Genomic DNA, 18,002 nt, shown 5'->3' on the forward strand with positions numbered 1-18,002 from the left:
TATTATTATTTTCCTTCCTATTTTTAACTAGTTAAAAGTTAATAGACCGGGCTAGTTTTTGTAATGAGTAATGATTCCTTTATAGACTTTATAGCTTTACCCTTCAAATTTGCCATAAAGTAAGTGGAATTAAAAATAATAACAATAGGTTAATACATTACACAGATACACATATGTATGTAYATGTATGTATATATATTTAATTTTCTTCTAATTATGTCATAGCTGCTTAGTTTTCTGCTAGTACTAGTTATAAGTACTAAGTCAAAACCACAGCCGCTTTAATTTCCCAAAGCACGTTTTAAATTACAGTACTTTTTGATTATACAATGCCCATACATACCTGTATGTACTGTGCGAATATGTGAGTGTGTATATATTTATGCTTTGCTTAGCTGAATACACTTCAAGGGCTTCATTGTAGCCTTAACATGCTTTTTCGGTAGAATTGAGGTACTTGTACGCTAAGCTAAGTATACTTATGTAATAGATAAATACATAAACTATTTACTAATTTAGCTGTGTATTAATGCAAAAAATTATTATACTAAATCTCATAGTGTTTATTTTGTCAAAATAAATGGAAGCAGTCATTTTAATCGACACTTAGCATAATACATTTATGAATAAATGTTATAATTATAGAAAGTACATCGTATATGTACTATAGACGTTTTTTCAATACTTGCTCCAATCTGCCGAGTTGTATATTATATAACCTGATATTGAATAGCAACTTGCAAAGAAATTTTCCATATATTCCTCAGTAAGTGATCTGCAGCTATATGAGAGTACATATTCCTTAAAGCCCAAAAATTTTCTATTGGATTGGCGCCTGCTGACTGTGGATAGTATATCAAAAGTAACAGTGTGGTTTTCTGGCTTCCGTTGAATACAGTGTCTGTTCCAATATGCCGAATCATTGTCTTCTTGCAATATATAGTACAATCGTAGTTATTTTTGTCWTAAAGCATTTCAGCTCTTTTTATACAATTTTATAATTTTAACGGCATCTTAGTTTTCAATTAAGCATGTTTGTCCCTTTCTTAGCGAGACACGTCTAAAGCGGCTTAAATAATACAAAAGCTGACTCATATGTAAATCTAGCATTCTTCCAATCACGATTGATGTTTTCCTGCGACCTAATTTGATAGCAGCACTTCTGCGTTTCTTGATAGATCTCTGAAGTCTATTTCGTATTATATTGAAAGATATATCTAATCCTTTTTTAAACCCTATTTTTTTAGYTTCTCTTAGATTGAGCAGTGGTTTCTACTCAAAAATTTCATATATCATATGATTTCTCCCTCTTTCTTTTTTGTCATCTACTTTTCCAGCTTTACTATAATAGGGTTCAAGATAGTTCTAAATATTATTTTATTATCGATTTCGTGCATATTTGGATWTAGGCTAATTAAAAATGGAGCGTTACACGATAGAACAACATATCTTCAATAATAAACAATATTTCAAAAATAAAGAAAACTTTGCGGCCGACTCCGAAAACAGAATAATTTCGAGAAAACCGAAGTTTTGAGAACCGATTTACACTAAGTCAAAAAATTTCAACAAATACACACATATCCCCAAAACTTTTTGTCGGATCAACTTCAATTTTTTGGAGAATAGTCGAAAAGTCGGAAGTTTTAAAAAATAGTCGCTCTAMAATTTTCGCGATTTAACTACATTTTCTGGTCGAGAAGAATATTTTAGGTTACTGTCAACAATGCAAATAGCACTSGTATGCCAAAAAGTTCTTTGCATGAGCGCTATAAAAATTTCCAACCTTACGATAAAGTTGTGAGTTGTCAGATTAAAACACTAGGGTTACCAAATCCCGAAATATATATGGCAGGCTTCAAAATTTCTTAATATTGAAAGTATYTCAATATGATTGAAAACTGTCATCATACCCCAAATTCCCAATTAATATATATTTTTAATTATGGTTTTCCCCAAGTTCTATCAATTAGCATCCCTAAAAATTGATTATCGCTAATTAATAATACTAAAAAAATATTTAATCAATTTTTTTTTTTTAAATTAAGACATAGGTGTCAAACTCGCAAAATCATGTGTGAGATCAATGACACAATGAATCAGCCAGTCATGTGCGCTCGGCTACTCAGTTCCTCTCTAATGTAAACGTTTTTTTTTTTCCGCAGCGAGTGACTAGCAACCACTACTCGCATTCGTTCAACTGAGTATCACTCGGTGCGCGTCTGCGAACTCAAGTGCGCCTGCGTATAAACACGTTCGTACGAAAATTTATTAGTTGGCACTGACGGATTTGCGCGTATTTTTGCCACCTAATTAAGACGGTTTCGAAATGTTGGTTTTTGTTTTTGCTATAGTTGTAGTGCGCTTTTACGCTTAATATGACTTGACGGTRATTTTGTTTTTGCTTACTCGAATGTGACGACAGCACGTACTGAAAGCTTGGAAAGTCCCATACCTAGTGGGCATTGAAGCGTTGTCAATGACAAATATCTTGGAGACAGAAATTAAATCGTCAATCGGTGTCAGTGTGCGTGCGTTCGCCATATACAATTTTATTCACAAACACACATACATATATATTCATGTGTTTTCTGTGATATATCAGCTGATATTGTGTGTTATATTTGTTGTTGGTGCTAAAAATTAAACCTCGCTTGATGGATCACTGCGCCAAAAGGTGAAAAATTCATAAAAAATTTTAGAGCAAAAAAAAAAAAAAACAAAAGAAGGCGATAAAATAATCTGGAGTGCACATAAAACCTGTCTCTTATACACATCTAGATGTGTATAAGAGAGTACTATATATGTGGTTATAGGCATAATCAACTGTGAATACGCATAAAAAAAGAGCCACTCCTCAAGCTAAAATTTGTGTGTTGGAAATGGTTTGTGTTTTGTATCACTTACTTGTTGTTCTTGAATAACACATATCGAATCTTAATGAACTACGGAGAAAGTCAACACCTCCTATCCTTTTCTATACCCTACCCCTTCTATTTATATTTATCAATATAAGTATATACATATGTACATACATATATACTACTTCAATACCTACATGTAATTCATTTTCATATTTATTTCTACAATGTATTGATATGCATGAATGTGTTGGAATATCGATCAAACAAGTGGCACTCCGAACAGGTCTACAAGCACATGCACACATTAACAACTCTATCGTATTAATAACGCCAATATTAATAATACCAATAAACGATAAAAAATACAAATAAAACAGAACTGATTGCAAATAACAAAATCGAAGTTTGAAGTAAAACTCCTAACGGTGCATTAATTTTGCAATTTCGTTTTAATAACTACTTCGCTTTTTCGCTTTTGCATTTGCAGAGTTCGASTTTAGCAATTTTGTTTTAATTGCAAGCTACTAAAATATGAAATTTATAAACAAAAAAAAAAACAAAAATAACAAAAATACTATTTTTAATTCAACTACCAACAACAGCAATCGAGCGTACAATTTAGCCTCGTTTTGCATGATTAATGCTGCGCTACCCGGCAATAGCCGACAAGCTAGCTGGCAAAACACGGAGCGGGCTGTCAACTATCACTTATACACATCTAGATGTGTATAAGAGACAGTATACAAACAGACGGCCATAGTTAAATCGACTCAGATCGTCTTGCCGAACACTTATGTACATATGTACTATATATGTGGTTATAGGCAYAATCAACTGTGAATACGCATAAAAAAAGAGCCACTCCTCAAGCTAAAATTTGTGTGTTGGAAATGGTTTGTGTTTGTGTATCACTTACTTGTTGTTCTTGAATAACACATATCGAATCTTAATGAACTAAGGAGAAAGTTAACACCTCCTATCCTTTTCTATACCCTACCCCTTCTATTTATATTTATCAATATAAGTATATACCTATGTACATACATATATACTACTTCAATACCTACATGTAATTCATTTTCATATTTATTTCTACAATGTATTGATATGCATGAATGTGTTGGAATATCGATCAAACAAGTGGCACTCCGAACAGGTCTACAAGCACATGCACACATTAACAACTCTATCGTATTAATAACGCCAATATTAATAATACCAATAAACGATAAAAAATACAAATAAAACAGAACTTATTGCAAATAACAAAATCGAAGTTTGAAGTAAAACTCCTAACGGTGCATTAATTTTGCAATTTCGTTTTAATAACTACTTCGCTTTTTCGCTTTTGCATTTGCAGAGTTCGAGTTTAGCAATTTTGTTTTAATTGCAAGCTACTAAAATATGAAATTTATAAACAAAAAAAAAAACAAAAATAACAAAAATACTATTTTTAATTCAACTACCAACAACAGCAATCGAGCGTACAATTTAGCCTCGTTTTGCATGATTAATGCTGCGCTACCCGGCAATAGCCGACAAGCTAGCTGGCAAAACACGGAGCGGGCTGTCAATTATCATTGGTCAATATCACATGTATATATACATATRTATGTATGTATGTATATACATGCATTTATTTAATCTGGAGTGCACATAAAACATATCATTTGTCAAAAATGTGTATTATGAAAGCAACTAGTAAACAAAAACAAATGTAAACACATTTAGTTACACACATACAAGCATATATATTTGAAAAGTAAAGCTTTTAAGTGTTCGCTATGGGTAGTCGCTTGCTGACGCCCAGCGATCTGCCGTAAACCAGTCATAATTCTTGCTTTTTTTGTTGGCTTATTATTGCAACGCCCCTCTCGCTCTCTGCCTTGTGGCTTATGCAACTGTCATATCAGCATCAACACAAATTTATTTACATATAAACAAAAAAATACACTCGATCCTATAATAACCCGGTAACCGATTGAATKCAAATATCACATTACATTTGCAAAATTGCGGCTGAGGTAAGCGGCTTTTGCTGACAAACTGACATATCGGGTCAACAGTTGAACAACTCAAGTAACCAGCCAATCGGGGCTGCTTGATCGTCGCGCAGTAAAACCAAAAAAAAAAAAAAAATTTTAAAAATATAAAAGCGCACTCAAACCTGAGAACTGGTTCAATTCCAGATCATGCATAAACATTGATGGCTGAGATTATGAATCAAAGNAAAAATAAAAAAAGGCAATAACGAAATAAATAAACTGGAACAATTTTTATATCATCTTTGTCAATTTACGTATTCATAATTACGCTTTCTRTGGCCACATACACACGAATATATATGTTTGTATGTRCATGCAAATCTGTTGGACAAAATGTTTCTCGTTTTCTGGTAGTCAATGTGAGTGTTGTAATTAAATATGAAAACCGCAAAAATGCAAATAACAATAAATATGTATGTATGTATGTATGTATATTAACTATATGGCAATAAAAACCTAATGATTGTGGATCAACATTTATGTAAATGAAGCGCGTTCCGAATAACGCTTGCCAAGCTATACGGTAGTTCAAGCTAAGTTGGGTCTAGTATAAAAAAATGAATTACAAAAGTTGGGGTTATCAGCTATCATATTGTTGCTGGCGTTTTTACCAATCCATTTTACTCTACTTCGCTATCTTCGATTCGAACAAAAATGCCGAAAGTGGCGAATCGAACAAATAACTCGCATAAGTAAAATGAAGTGATATAAGCTAAGAGCGATATATGCATTAGTAAGTATGCACAAAAACCTTCATATTGTTGTAAAACTGACAATACTAGTTGATGGTTACGGTGATAAGRTTGCTGGTCAGGTATCTGCTAAGTGCGTAGTCCGTATGGGTTCGAAGGGGTAGTCCTTACAATTATCCTGACGAATGTCAAAGGTAATGTTGCTCAAGCTGCAGATGTGTACTCAAGTAAAATGATCAAACGAYCATGAAGACCAGCCCAAGTTTTTTGAACATAGCGAGTTTTGGGGCGCTTCATCAATCGTCGACTCTGCTCTCAGACTCAAAAAGCTGTTTGAGGAGGTGCGGGTCGAATACCACTAGCGCTTCTTGAAAAAAGTCTGCAARATGATACTCCTCCAGACATGCGAGGGCGCCCTCCGCCAATTTACTGCTTCGTCTAAAGCAATACGAAGCCCGATGTCGTGCTGATGCAGGAATCGTGGTAACGTAATCTCTGCAGGCAGAACCAGAGCCTGTATGATATTCCGAAATGAATTTACGGTATTTCTGTTACCCCATATCAACAACGCTTTTTTCGGAATATTCCGGAGAACATTTCCGCATCCGCGATTTTTCTGTTTCCTTTTTGTTTGGCAAATTTCGTCTTGGTTCGATATGGGAAATTCGGACAAAGTAGTAGCTTTTTGTGTAGAAAAATAAAGTGTACATAATTTAAGACGGGTTACTTCGCGTATTTGTATACACTTGTCGTCTTACCTTGTCTCGCTTATCATTCATATTTACCTCTACAAATGTACTTTATAGGCTATCCAACGTTTCCTTCCTTCTGTGTGTTATAAAGCTGGTGGCGAAATTAATATGCCCTGTGTTTTAAGATCTGCTCTCTTCAACGTGCAATCTCAGTTCGTGCTTCTATTTCGGTTGAATCCCAAGTTATTACAGGCCTCATAGTTCATCTGGAATATGACAGCAAGTTTTGCGAATAATTATCTTCCCGACTTTATGTTATATCATCAGATCTTGATCTGATTGATATTCAGATCTAAGTAATTTCATATATGTCCTTCGTATTTCTTTTGCTTCAAATAGGAATCGTGTTTTTTAGTTTTAAGCAACTTGAGGAATATTCCAGCAGCAGTAGATATTTTTTAGTATATAGTCAGGTCTTGAACCACATTGATTGATGGTAGATGTTCGGAGTGTTATCATATGATATGTCATGTCTTGGTGTTTTAAACTTGATAATGAAAGAATCAGTAACCTTKATTACAGTGGAGTACTATTATTTTATATAATATATAAACTCGATTTTGTAGAACTACCAGGCCTTAAACTAAAAATGATTCCTGCGTTTTCATTGAACTTTGATTGCTGTAAAGTGAGGGGCCGAAAATCGCTGAAAACATATACACTCTGCTCAAAGCTTTAGCCAATGATAATCGTGGATCAAGCTTGTAAATGTCTTCCCGTAACTCTTTATCAGTCTGTTTTCATATTTTCCAGCACCTAAGTCAATTCGTACTCTTATTTTTTCTCTCCTTTATACTTCCTTTTTCTATTAGATTTGACCTCCACTGTTTACCCAACTTTATTCAACTGTAGCGCCTGCATACAAATTGATTTCTGTGAACTTCTCCGCCTTAACGGCACTACATTCTTCACACTACCGGCGCTCATAATTAACTTCGTGGAAAATTGAAAATACTTATTTTTCTCTTGTCTCAAGCGTGTGCTAGTTAGTTAGTCTCGCTGGTGTGTTTGAGAAAATCGTGAGTAGTTATAAAATTAATTTTGCCTTTTCATGTGCGAACAACAACGCCCCTTGGTCTACAGGACGTATGAGTTATGAACATTTTTATATTACCGTTACGTCATGTGTGTCAGTGAAAGGGAGTGGCTGCATTGTCATCAGCTGTTGCTGTTGCTGTTGCACTGCACTAACAATCATAAGCACATACAGTGATGGCGAAAATAATAGTTTGTTTAAAGACTTAGGCATCACTTATTTTATTATTTTATGTCAAATTGTTGGTGGAACATAAAAAGGAGTGCGTAAACTATTGTTCGTTCGACATGCTTTTGGACCGTACAAAAAACTGTATTGAAGTAGAAGGAGACTATTTTGAATAAAATAAATTGATTTTGTCGAAAAAAAATTTGTTCTAATTTTTTTAAGTCCTGTTTACTTTGGAACTCTCACGAAAGGGAGTCGCCTTGTCTGAAACCTCATTTAGCATCGAACGACTCGGAGAAGACCTTTCCGATCTTGATGGAGCTTTTGGTATTGCTCAACGTCAGCTTAAATAGCCATATTAGCTTTGTGGGGATACCAAGTTCAGACGTTGAGGCAMTTCCTTTTCGTGCTGTCTAAGTCGCCTTTAAAATCGACGAAGAGGTTTGTTTCGATCTTCATTTCACGGTTCTTTTCCAAGATTTGACGCATGTCGAAAGTCTGGTCGATTGTAGATTTTCCGGGTCTATAACCATACTAGTAAGGTGCAATCAGTTTGTTGGCTGTGGGCTTCAATCCTTCACACARTATGTTCGATAGAACCTTATATGCGATGTTTAGGAGGCTTATGCTACGGTAGTTGGCACAGATTGTGGGGTCTCGCTTTTGTTTTGTTAAGACAGAGCKCACTTAAAGCCCAATCGTCGTGCATGCTTTCGTATGACTATATTCTACTAAGAAACTGAGGCATGCTCCTTATAGGTGCTTCGCCGCCGTATTTGAATAGTTCGGCCGGCAATGTACACTCCATCATCATCGATTGGGGAATCGGGTTTACTATCATTACTTGGTGGTATGCTTTCACTGCCATTCAGCAGACTGGAAAAGTGTTCCCTCAATAATTTCAGTGTGCTGTGGACTTTATAAAATATATATCTATGAATGATCAAGATGGAACTAGTTCATCAATTTTTGAGATATTGATCTGAAATATTGCACCTTGCTTTTTTTCTTCCCAATAAGGTGCTCATACATTAAGAAATTGCAATATGAAACCACTGGAGCTTATAGCTGCCATAMAAGCTGATCGACCAAAATTAAGATACAGATATTTTTATAATMTTTTATTTTATAAGAAWTGCAGCTGTGAAKSGTATTATAGCTTAAGCGAAGTTCGTGTTTTTTTAGTTAGGTTTTGGGTTTTCAATTAACTGAATAATATTTCCTCTTTAATTAAAAATTGCATTTACTTATTCAAAATTTTGTCCACCTATCTATGGGAAAGTTTTAACCTTAGTATATGCTAGATTTGATGTTTGCCTAATAAGTCATAAATTTATAAAAATTTATTTGTACATACATCTATGTATGTTTAGCCGTTCAGCCGCCACTTCCAGTCAAATGCCATCGCTTATGCACTCCGTTGCTTTTCTTCACGATTTTTCCGATATTTCTCAGTAAGGMGGTTTTAATTTTCATTAGCGCGCCGTAATTGCGCAAGTGAATTGTGTTGATCGGTTTTGGCTTTGGCTTTGTTGAGTGGGTTAATTGAAAGTGAGAGTAGCAATGGTAGCCGCTGACCACACTATCTCCTCGCACCGCCATTACAAGCGCACAAACTTAAGCGGCTTRGCATTCAATTTGCTTTTAATTAGAAAGTTTATATGTAATATATAATCAATAAATACTTATGTACATATGTTTTTTATAGCAAAAGTACCGTAAATGCTTCCAAACAACAACTTCCAATATTATTTATGGCAAGCTTGACATACATACCGACACGTATAGAATTAATAGTGAAGCTGATTTGCTTTTTTATTCGCACCAAAGCTTGTTTTCTCATTAGCGGCAAGAATATATAGATGTATGTAAGAATGTTAGCACATACTTGAGTAATGCCTGGCACTTTGTTGGCCACTCATTTGGTTGGTTATTGACTGCAATTAAGGTGGCAGTGCCAATTACTGGCAAATTTGCTGGCAACACCCACTGAAAYTGCCGCATATACATATGCACAAAAATGCAAGTGTATATGTTAAGTATGTGTGTATGTATTTTGTTGTATCAATTGCCAATTACTCATTCTTAGTCCAAAGCCAAGCAGCACGCTCACATTGCCTTTGTCTAGTTACTGCCCGGTTGATTGGCTGACTGGCTTTTTTTTTGCAAGCAACTAAACAGCGAGCGTTGTCTGGAGCGTTTGGCAGCTTATAACCAAAAAAATTAAAAAAAAAAAAACAATAATTACATACGTGGGTGGCGTTTATGTTGACAAAAGCCAAGAAACGTTCATTAATTATCGGCAGAAAATTGCAGACCAAACATGGTCGTCTCCCATTGCCACAGAGATATGACTGTGAAGATAAAAAGTTAATGTGGTAATATTTTAAAATATTTGTTTTTCAAATTTTTTTGAAATTTTTTAATATGTGCTGTTTGCCCGCAGTTTCATTGATTTTTCAATTCCCTACTAAATTTCAATAATTTTTAAAAATTTTATGTATCCACTTAGGTGGCAACCTCATATGTTTACAAAAATAGTTTGCTTTGTTTTTAGAAATCACGCATTGAAAATTAATAGTATTTATTTTGAATATAGTAAGAAGTTATTTAGTTTATATTATACTTAAAAAAGGGTGGCAATATGTTTTCCATTTGTGTTTGGAGTCAAAGCTCAGAACACGATTAATGTCTGGTACGCAATTTTTATAACAAATTGTCTATTTATTTTCACAATTTTCATAACAAAGTTTTTTTTTTATTTTTTTATTTCAAATTTTTTAATAGAGTGGCAACTCCATAAATTTTATTTTTCTGATAACGCCCACCATACCGAGCTCACTGGTTTATTTCCAATATGTGAAAAAATAATTTATTTTCAAAAATAATAAATCATTTATTTAATAATATAACATATTTAATACTAAATCATTTATTTAATAATAATGTGGCAACTCTATACAAATTTATTTTTCTGTATGAGCTTTCGTGAATAAATAGGTTTGTTTATTTCCATTTTTGTACTTAGAAGCCAAATTATTTAAATTTAAAAACAGGTGGCAACACTGTAAGTTATTATTTTTTGAGTGGTAGCTCCAGAAATTATATTTTTCTGATAACACTGACGATATCGAGCATTTGTTTACTTCCAATATGTTTAAAAATAATTTATTTTATAACGTATTTTTCTGTTAGAGCTAATGTGAAAAAATATACCTGTTTATTTCCATTTTTGTACTTAGCAGAAAAATTATGAAGGTCTAAAAACAGATGGCAACACTAAAAAATTATTAGTTTCTGTAAAACTTATTATATTTASCACACTTATTACTTCAAATTTATTTTTTAGCTTAATGCATTTGAAATCTTTATTCAGTGGCAACTTTATAAATTATATTTTTCCATTGACGTTGCTGGTACCAGGTATATTTATGAACCAATTGTCTTTTATGTAGTTACATATGAATGTATTTSCAATATATTCCCAATTTATTTTTTATCTGGAATTTTTTTCATTTAAGTTCATATGGCAACTCTATAAAAAATGATTTTTCTGAATGAAGCGGTTAATGAGAGTAAATAGGCATATTTACTTCATTTTCGTACTTATCTTCAAAAATTTTACAATTTAAAGCCGATGGCAACGCTATAATGGTTTCGTCAAAACCTCTAAGGAAAAAGTCATTGGTTTCCAATTTATTTTTTATCTTAAATTTTCAAACTTACAGATATTCAGCGGCAACTCTAAAAATTATATATTCTTAATGACACCTCTTGTACCCAGTATTTAAAAACAGATGGCAACCCTATAGTTTTTTCCTTCACGAATTAATTTTTTCTCTTAAAAATTTTCAATTTATAATTTATATTCAGCGGCAACTCTAAAAATTATATATTCTTAATTRCACTTATTATATCCAACACAGATGTATTTTTTTTAATGTTTGAATTTCCAATTTATTTCTGAAATTTTTTTCAGTTAATTTCATATGGGAACTCTATAAAATTTAAATTTTATCAATAGGTTTGTTAATAAGAATAAACGGACATATTTGTTGACGATTTGGTATTTATTTCTAAATTTGTAAAATGCATAAACAGGTGGCAACACTATACAAATATGCATACTTTTCAAAATCTCTATAGCGAATTTTTTGAAAAATTTATTTCCAATTTGTGTTTTTATTTTAATGTTAATTAACAATCAGATGGCAACTCTTTACAAATATATTTTTCTCAACACCACTGATGAGAATAAAACACACACAACAACTTACCTATGTATTTGCAATTTCGTGCATTTAAATGCTAATACTTACGAAACCCGTTTTTCTTCTTCACTTACAGAATAACGACTCCTATGACCTTGCGCTTTGCCCCACGAACAATAGCGGCTTTCCAACAACAACCGCAATTATTAGCGCCATGGACTGTCTGCCCATTATGAATGGCGGCAGTAGCAGTAATAGCAGTGGCATCGGCACACTCGGCCTTGGCGTGGCACATCATCACATCTTGTCTAACGGCAATAACAGCACAGCGGCCGCTATCATGAGCGGCAGCACACCAACAGTCACCGCCGTTGTCGGTTCATATCAACAGCAACTCGCTAACTTGCATGCGCATCACCCACATCTGAATTTGGTTGGCCATCATGCCGTAACACCGTACAGCAATAATTATCCGCTGCATCATAGCAGCAGCCATCATCACATACAGAGCGAGCAGACCAAGTCGCTGCAGGAGCTGCAGCATGAAGTTGGCGCGCTGTTGGAATTTCGCGATCTGGTCATCGAAACCTTTCCGGATCTCAAGCATAAAATGGCATCTATGTCATCGGCGACGGGTTCGTCCACAACGAACACAAGCGGTGGCGCTGCGTTGAGTAGCGCTTCGGCGACTGGCGCACACACACTCGCCGGTGGTAGTGGCGGCGGCAGTGGCGGCATGTCGAATGCGTCGTTAGTATCAAGGTGAGTAGTGTCTGAAATACATAAATACAAATTGTTTTATTAATTCTTTTTTGGTTTTGCGCAGACGCGAGTGGGAACCTGGCATACGCCTGAAGCGCAAAGTTTCGCATAAAGAACCGTCCATACCGGCAGCCAGCGGCGCCACAGCTGCGGGCGTTGCAGCCGGTGAACTATCCTCATCGTCGCTGACGCGAAGCCGCAGTAATTCGCATAGCGGTAAAAAAGAGCCAAAGAGCGGAGAGAATAACAACGGCAGTGTTGTGCAGGATTCCGGTTTCTCCACGGAGACAAGTTCATCGAAGGAGGGACATAGTGCTTCGTCTACAAATGGTGCTATGACGGTGAGTAGTTGTAGTAGCCTCATTAACGTATGTATTTGGTATTAAAATGCAATTTTTATTTTTTGGTTAAACATTTTAGGGCCCCACTGCACTGAACCGTCTCTCCTGCCACGAATCTGACGACGAGCTGCTCAATTTGCTCGATGTCATACATCGCAAATCGAATCGTTTACGCGAAGAAATGGATCAGYTGCAGCAGTATGAGCGCCAGAATTTGCGCGGCGCCAGCAGCAATATTAGCASCAACAACAATATGAATCCGGCGGATGAGTCGACAACAACAGTTGTTGCTGCAAGTGAATTGKCTGCAGGTGCGACACGCAGTTCTTCGGTGTTGGCTAAGTCCAGCAGTAGCGGCAGCAGTAACATTACTGTAAATGGTGCCGGTCTCACACCGAAAACCTTCCGCGAACATGTGGAACGCCTCAATAAGGAGGATATCAAGCAGTTGCGTAAGGAACGCGATCGTCTGCTCGATAAGCTGGCCGAAATGGAAGCGGAAACTTTAACCGGACGCATTAAGGCGGCCAAAATGAATGATCAAGTAGAGGAGCTGATCAGCGTGAAAAAGGATCTCGAGGAGCAGTTAAAGTTGGCGATGGCGCAAAAACTTGATTTAAGTGCGCGCGTGCAGCAGTTACAGCTGCAGCAACAGCAACCCTCACAACAGTTCCAGAGTAAGAGTTCTTCAAGGTARGTTATGCTAAGAGTTGTGCAACTAATGATGAAACGTATAGCACTAGATGAATTAAAGCTTTAATAAGCTATTGGCGTAGACACTGCTTACGCGGTTATAGCGAAGTCCTCTTTTAACAARCTTTACATTTACATATTTTAATAATCTCCATAACATTTTACTTTCTAGTCAATCCGATTATTCGAGTCAACGCAACTTCCTATCCTCCGCCACCACGGTGCTCTCCACTGGCAGCGCTGCTTCGGCACAGTTTCCAGAAGCTGGTACTGCTGCTGCCGCCACCAACACTAGCACACTAACGAGCGCACAATGTCGGCGTCAACATACATTCCAGCCAGTGGTGGTAATCGAGCAGCAGCAGCACAATCAGCGTCCGCTACACGCAGCGCCGCCCGAGGACATACACATTGCATTCCATCAAAGCGCAAGCAGTGATAGTAAAAAGCAGCAAACCGAACAGAGCGAGCAACAGCAATTGGGCCGTCTGGATGGCGTTGTGAGCACACCGGGCGGACGCTACAGCAAGATTCGCTTGATCGATTCGAAGCGCTTTGCCGCTATACTATTGGAAACGAGCGTAGTCGAGCTGCAGCGGCATCTGCTGACGCTRACCGTGCAAAATCAGGTACGTTAATGTTTAAATTTCAAAAGCGGGTATTTGTATTGATAATATTCTCTGCCCCAAACAGGTATTGATGCAGAAGCTCGACTCGGCTACCAAGTCAAAAACACATTTAGCCAAAAGACTGGACAAATCAAAGGATGATGTAGAGGATCTGCGTTTTCAGGTAAGCTCATCTTAGATTTACGCAAACTTGCGCAGAAAATAYGCAATTATTATTCGCTTTTTACCCGCAGTTAGAGGAGAAGAATATCGAGTTGGAGGGCACTAAGGCGCAATTGCGCGTGCTTGAGTCGCGCATACACTCTGTCACGCCCAACAGTGGTGCGCCAACTAATTCCTACTTACACTCTCAAAATGATTATGAAACCAATCGTTCATCAGCTTCCACCACGCCTGTCTCTTATACACATCTAGATGTGTATAAGAGACAGCGCATACACTCTGTCACGCCCAACAGTGGTGCGCCAACTAATTCCTACTTACACTCTCAAAATGATTATGAAACCAATCGTTCATCAGCTTCCACCACGCTGATGTTGAGTCGGCGTGGCATCGGCAGCGGCGCTAGTGATACATTACATTATAGCGACTTGCGTTCGGCAACACCAATTTCAAACACCACCACTACAATGCCAATGACGACAACAACCGTCGGTCAAATGCCCGCACCACAGGTTACGCAAATATCCACGCCCAGCATGAAGGCCATGATTCACCTGCCGATGGATGAGCTGCAACAACATAGTAGTAGCACCGAATCGGCACATGATCATGAGTTGCAAGAGAGTGGCGATGCACAGGCGACGGCAAGCMGACTGATGAGCGCCAGTGTCGGTGGCATAAGTCCGTTTGACAGTGTGACGCGTGGTAAAAAAGTTRGTATGGGCAGCAAGCCAAGCAAGATACCTTTGCCGGGCAGCAAAGCAGCAGCCTATTTTGCTGGTAAGTATGTGGCGGTTTCCTTTATAGGATATATTAAGTTTGACACAAAGTTTGTAACACTCAGCTGTAAAAGTGAGGGATATATGTATGTAAAAATTTGAACCGTTACGTTCTGATTCAACTGTCTGTATATACACGAATTAGTCCCTCAGTTTTTGAGATATTGATCTGAAATTTTGTACATGTCCTTTTCTCTTAATGAAGCTACTCATTTGTCGGTACCGCCGATATCAGATCACTATAGCATATAGCTGCCATACAAACTGCACGATCCGAATCTAGTCCTTGTATAGAAAACTTTTTTATTTGATGAGATATCTTTACGAAATTTGGCTTGGATTATTATCTAAAGCAATAATGCAATTTTCGAAGAAATTCTTTAGATCGGATAAGTATAGCGAATAGCTGTCTTACAAACTGAACGATCGCAATCAAGTGCTTGTATGGAAAGCATCCACATTTGACGAGATATTTTCAAGAAATTTGGCAAAGATTGTTATCCAAGGCAACATTACAATCTCAGCAGATATTGTTAAGATCGGACTACTATATCATATAGCTGCCATACAAACTGACCGAACAAAATCGAATTCTCGTAAGGAAAACTTTTTCATTTGGCAACATGTCTTCACAAAATTTTTCATGGATCATTATTTAAAGTAACGGTATAATCTTCGAAAATAATATTCAGATCCGACCACTATTGCATGTATGTAGCTGCCATACCAACTAACCGATCAAAATCAAGATAAAGAACTTTGTATGCTCTTTTATACTTTAAGAAAAGCACCTGTGAACCGTATTACACTCATTGGGTGCAGCCGACGTTGTTTTCTGGTTGCATATTTGAATTATTATTATTTTTTTTTATATAAATATTCTTTATTTGTAGCTCAAATCCAACTATAACGATTTTACTATTTTAAACAAAATAATCGATAACTGAAATTTCCCCCGCAGGCAAACCACCCACCGGACGTCCGTCTACGGCAGGTCGCTCACCACCTTCCACCCACACATACGGCACCTCGAACTCGTCGAGCAAATCGTCACTGTGTCGCAGTACCGGCAATCTGTTATACAGCAAATCACCGAACAGTCTGAAACGTGCCGACTCCGCACAAAGTATACGCAAAGACAACTCATCGTTGAGCACCAATACGAGTCGCAGCTCTACATCTTCTTCCATACCGTTGGCGACGCATCACTTGTCAAATGCTACCTCGAAGTCACCGATTGGTGCAGTCGCCAACGCGACACCAACTCCGTCCCCGAGAGTGCTACAAAACTCTCCATTACCGAAGCTAAAGCGTGAATCGCTCACCTCACGTGTACGCCATTTGGATTCATTGTCGCGTGTACATCAGCATAATCATAATTCGAACGTCAGCAGTAACGGTGCGGGTGTTGGTGGTGGCAGTGATATCTCCTGCACATCACCCACCATGTCAGCCTATACCACGGCGCACAACCACAACCACCATAATCACAACMATTCGACGCTGCTAACGTCCACTTCGCCCACTGCGCTATCCACCAGCTCGGCGAGTAGCTACATTGTTAGCAGCACGCCAAAGCCCAGCGCCATAGCAGCGCATATAAATGCAACGCTRCGCAAGGACACACAATTGAATACAAGCAATTATGGTGCGCAACAATTTCTGCGTCGCGCCACCGGYGGCAATGCCGCTACCGCCGCCGCCACTAATACAGCTGGCTCTGGTCAAAGTGTGGTGAATAGCAGTGCGACTGCGCGCCGCTTTAGCAGCGCCTCGGTGGTGGGTGCACGCATAGCGAGCCGCAGTCAAGCGCAAGATGTTGGCAGTGGGGAGCACCAGCCGCAACAACAACAGCAGCCGCAACAACAACAGCAGCCGCAACATCAGCAGAGCGATAGCGATAGTGGCAAGGTACGCACTTTAAAATCGACTTTTTTGGGTTGGCTTAAAATCTAAAAGCATAATTTAATAATAAATAAACCATTAGCATTAAACAATAAAAATTAAAATACAAAATTTACAAACGTAATCAAAAAAGCTTAAAAAAAAAGCAAAAACAAATTTAAATAAATAACATGCAGAAACAGMAAACATACATACATGTACTACGCTGCGCTGAACGCTGTTCGTTGAAAACTACTACATGCTACATACCTACATTTAGTAATCGTTACATGAACGCATAAATACATACATACGTAAATACGCATAGCATTATTATTACGCAAAAACAACAAAAAAACAAAAGTATTTAATTTAACAAATTATATAATATTTAACTTAAAGAAAAAGGTGAAGAAACGTAAATTTTAGCTGCTAACATCCACATACACATATACATACAAACACACACACACATACACATTGAGACATTGCTTATGCAGCAATGCAACACGAGTAACACAAAAACAAAAAGAATTTTCGCTAAAAATGGCGTTTGCAAATCGCGCCATTTTGCTTAACTAAATTAAGTCTTAGCATACAAACATGTTAGAATTGTTAGTATTCTGGCTAAAATGTGCTAACTTGCAGCAATTGTTTTACTGCTTGTTTTTGTTGTTTATTTGACTTCTTTTTTCCAWTTTTTGTTTGAAGTGTGAAAGTGTGTAGTCATTAAAGCATTATGACTTACTTGTGTACAGGCTAGCATAACGCTAATAGACTCATCGGCATTACAACACGTACACGGTATACACAACCATGCATACATACATACACACATACATATGTATATACATACTTAACAACTCACCTGCATATATTTCATGTTGTAAATTCAACTAATTCTGAGCGCTGGTGGCTGGATGGCATAAACTATTGAATTTTGAATTTGATATTGGCTAAAATAATTTTTATTTTTAAATAATA

General features: G+C 36.9%; 1 protein-coding gene across 3 annotated transcripts in view; it reads left to right on the forward strand.

Moving 5' to 3' along the window:
* Positions 1-18,002, forward strand: part of LOC108975580 — a 177,729-nt gene that overhangs the window by 148,835 nt on the left and 10,892 nt on the right. For all 3 annotated transcript variants that reach the window (XR_001993879.1, XM_018944149.1, XM_018944150.1), the window contains exons 2-9: positions 11,905-12,530; positions 12,595-12,871; positions 12,951-13,564; positions 13,737-14,193; positions 14,258-14,356; positions 14,427-14,514; positions 14,653-15,135; positions 16,096-17,045. Coding sequence is in view for 2 of the 3 variants with exons in the window: in XM_018944149.1 (XP_018799694.1) it covers positions 11,905-12,530; positions 12,595-12,871; positions 12,951-13,564; positions 13,737-14,193; positions 14,258-14,356; positions 14,427-14,514; positions 14,653-15,135; positions 16,096-17,045 (3,594 nt within the window). In the remaining variant the exon portion in view is untranslated. The remainder of the gene's footprint in view (positions 1-11,904; positions 12,531-12,594; positions 12,872-12,950; positions 13,565-13,736; positions 14,194-14,257; positions 14,357-14,426; positions 14,515-14,652; positions 15,136-16,095; positions 17,046-18,002) is intronic.

This window comes from Bactrocera latifrons, unplaced genomic scaffold (assembly GCF_001853355.1).
Source record: "Bactrocera latifrons isolate USDA-ARS-PBARC rearing strain unplaced genomic scaffold, ASM185335v1 scaffold_67, whole genome shotgun sequence".
NCBI classification, from domain to species: Eukaryota; Metazoa; Arthropoda; class Insecta; order Diptera; family Tephritidae; genus Bactrocera; species Bactrocera latifrons.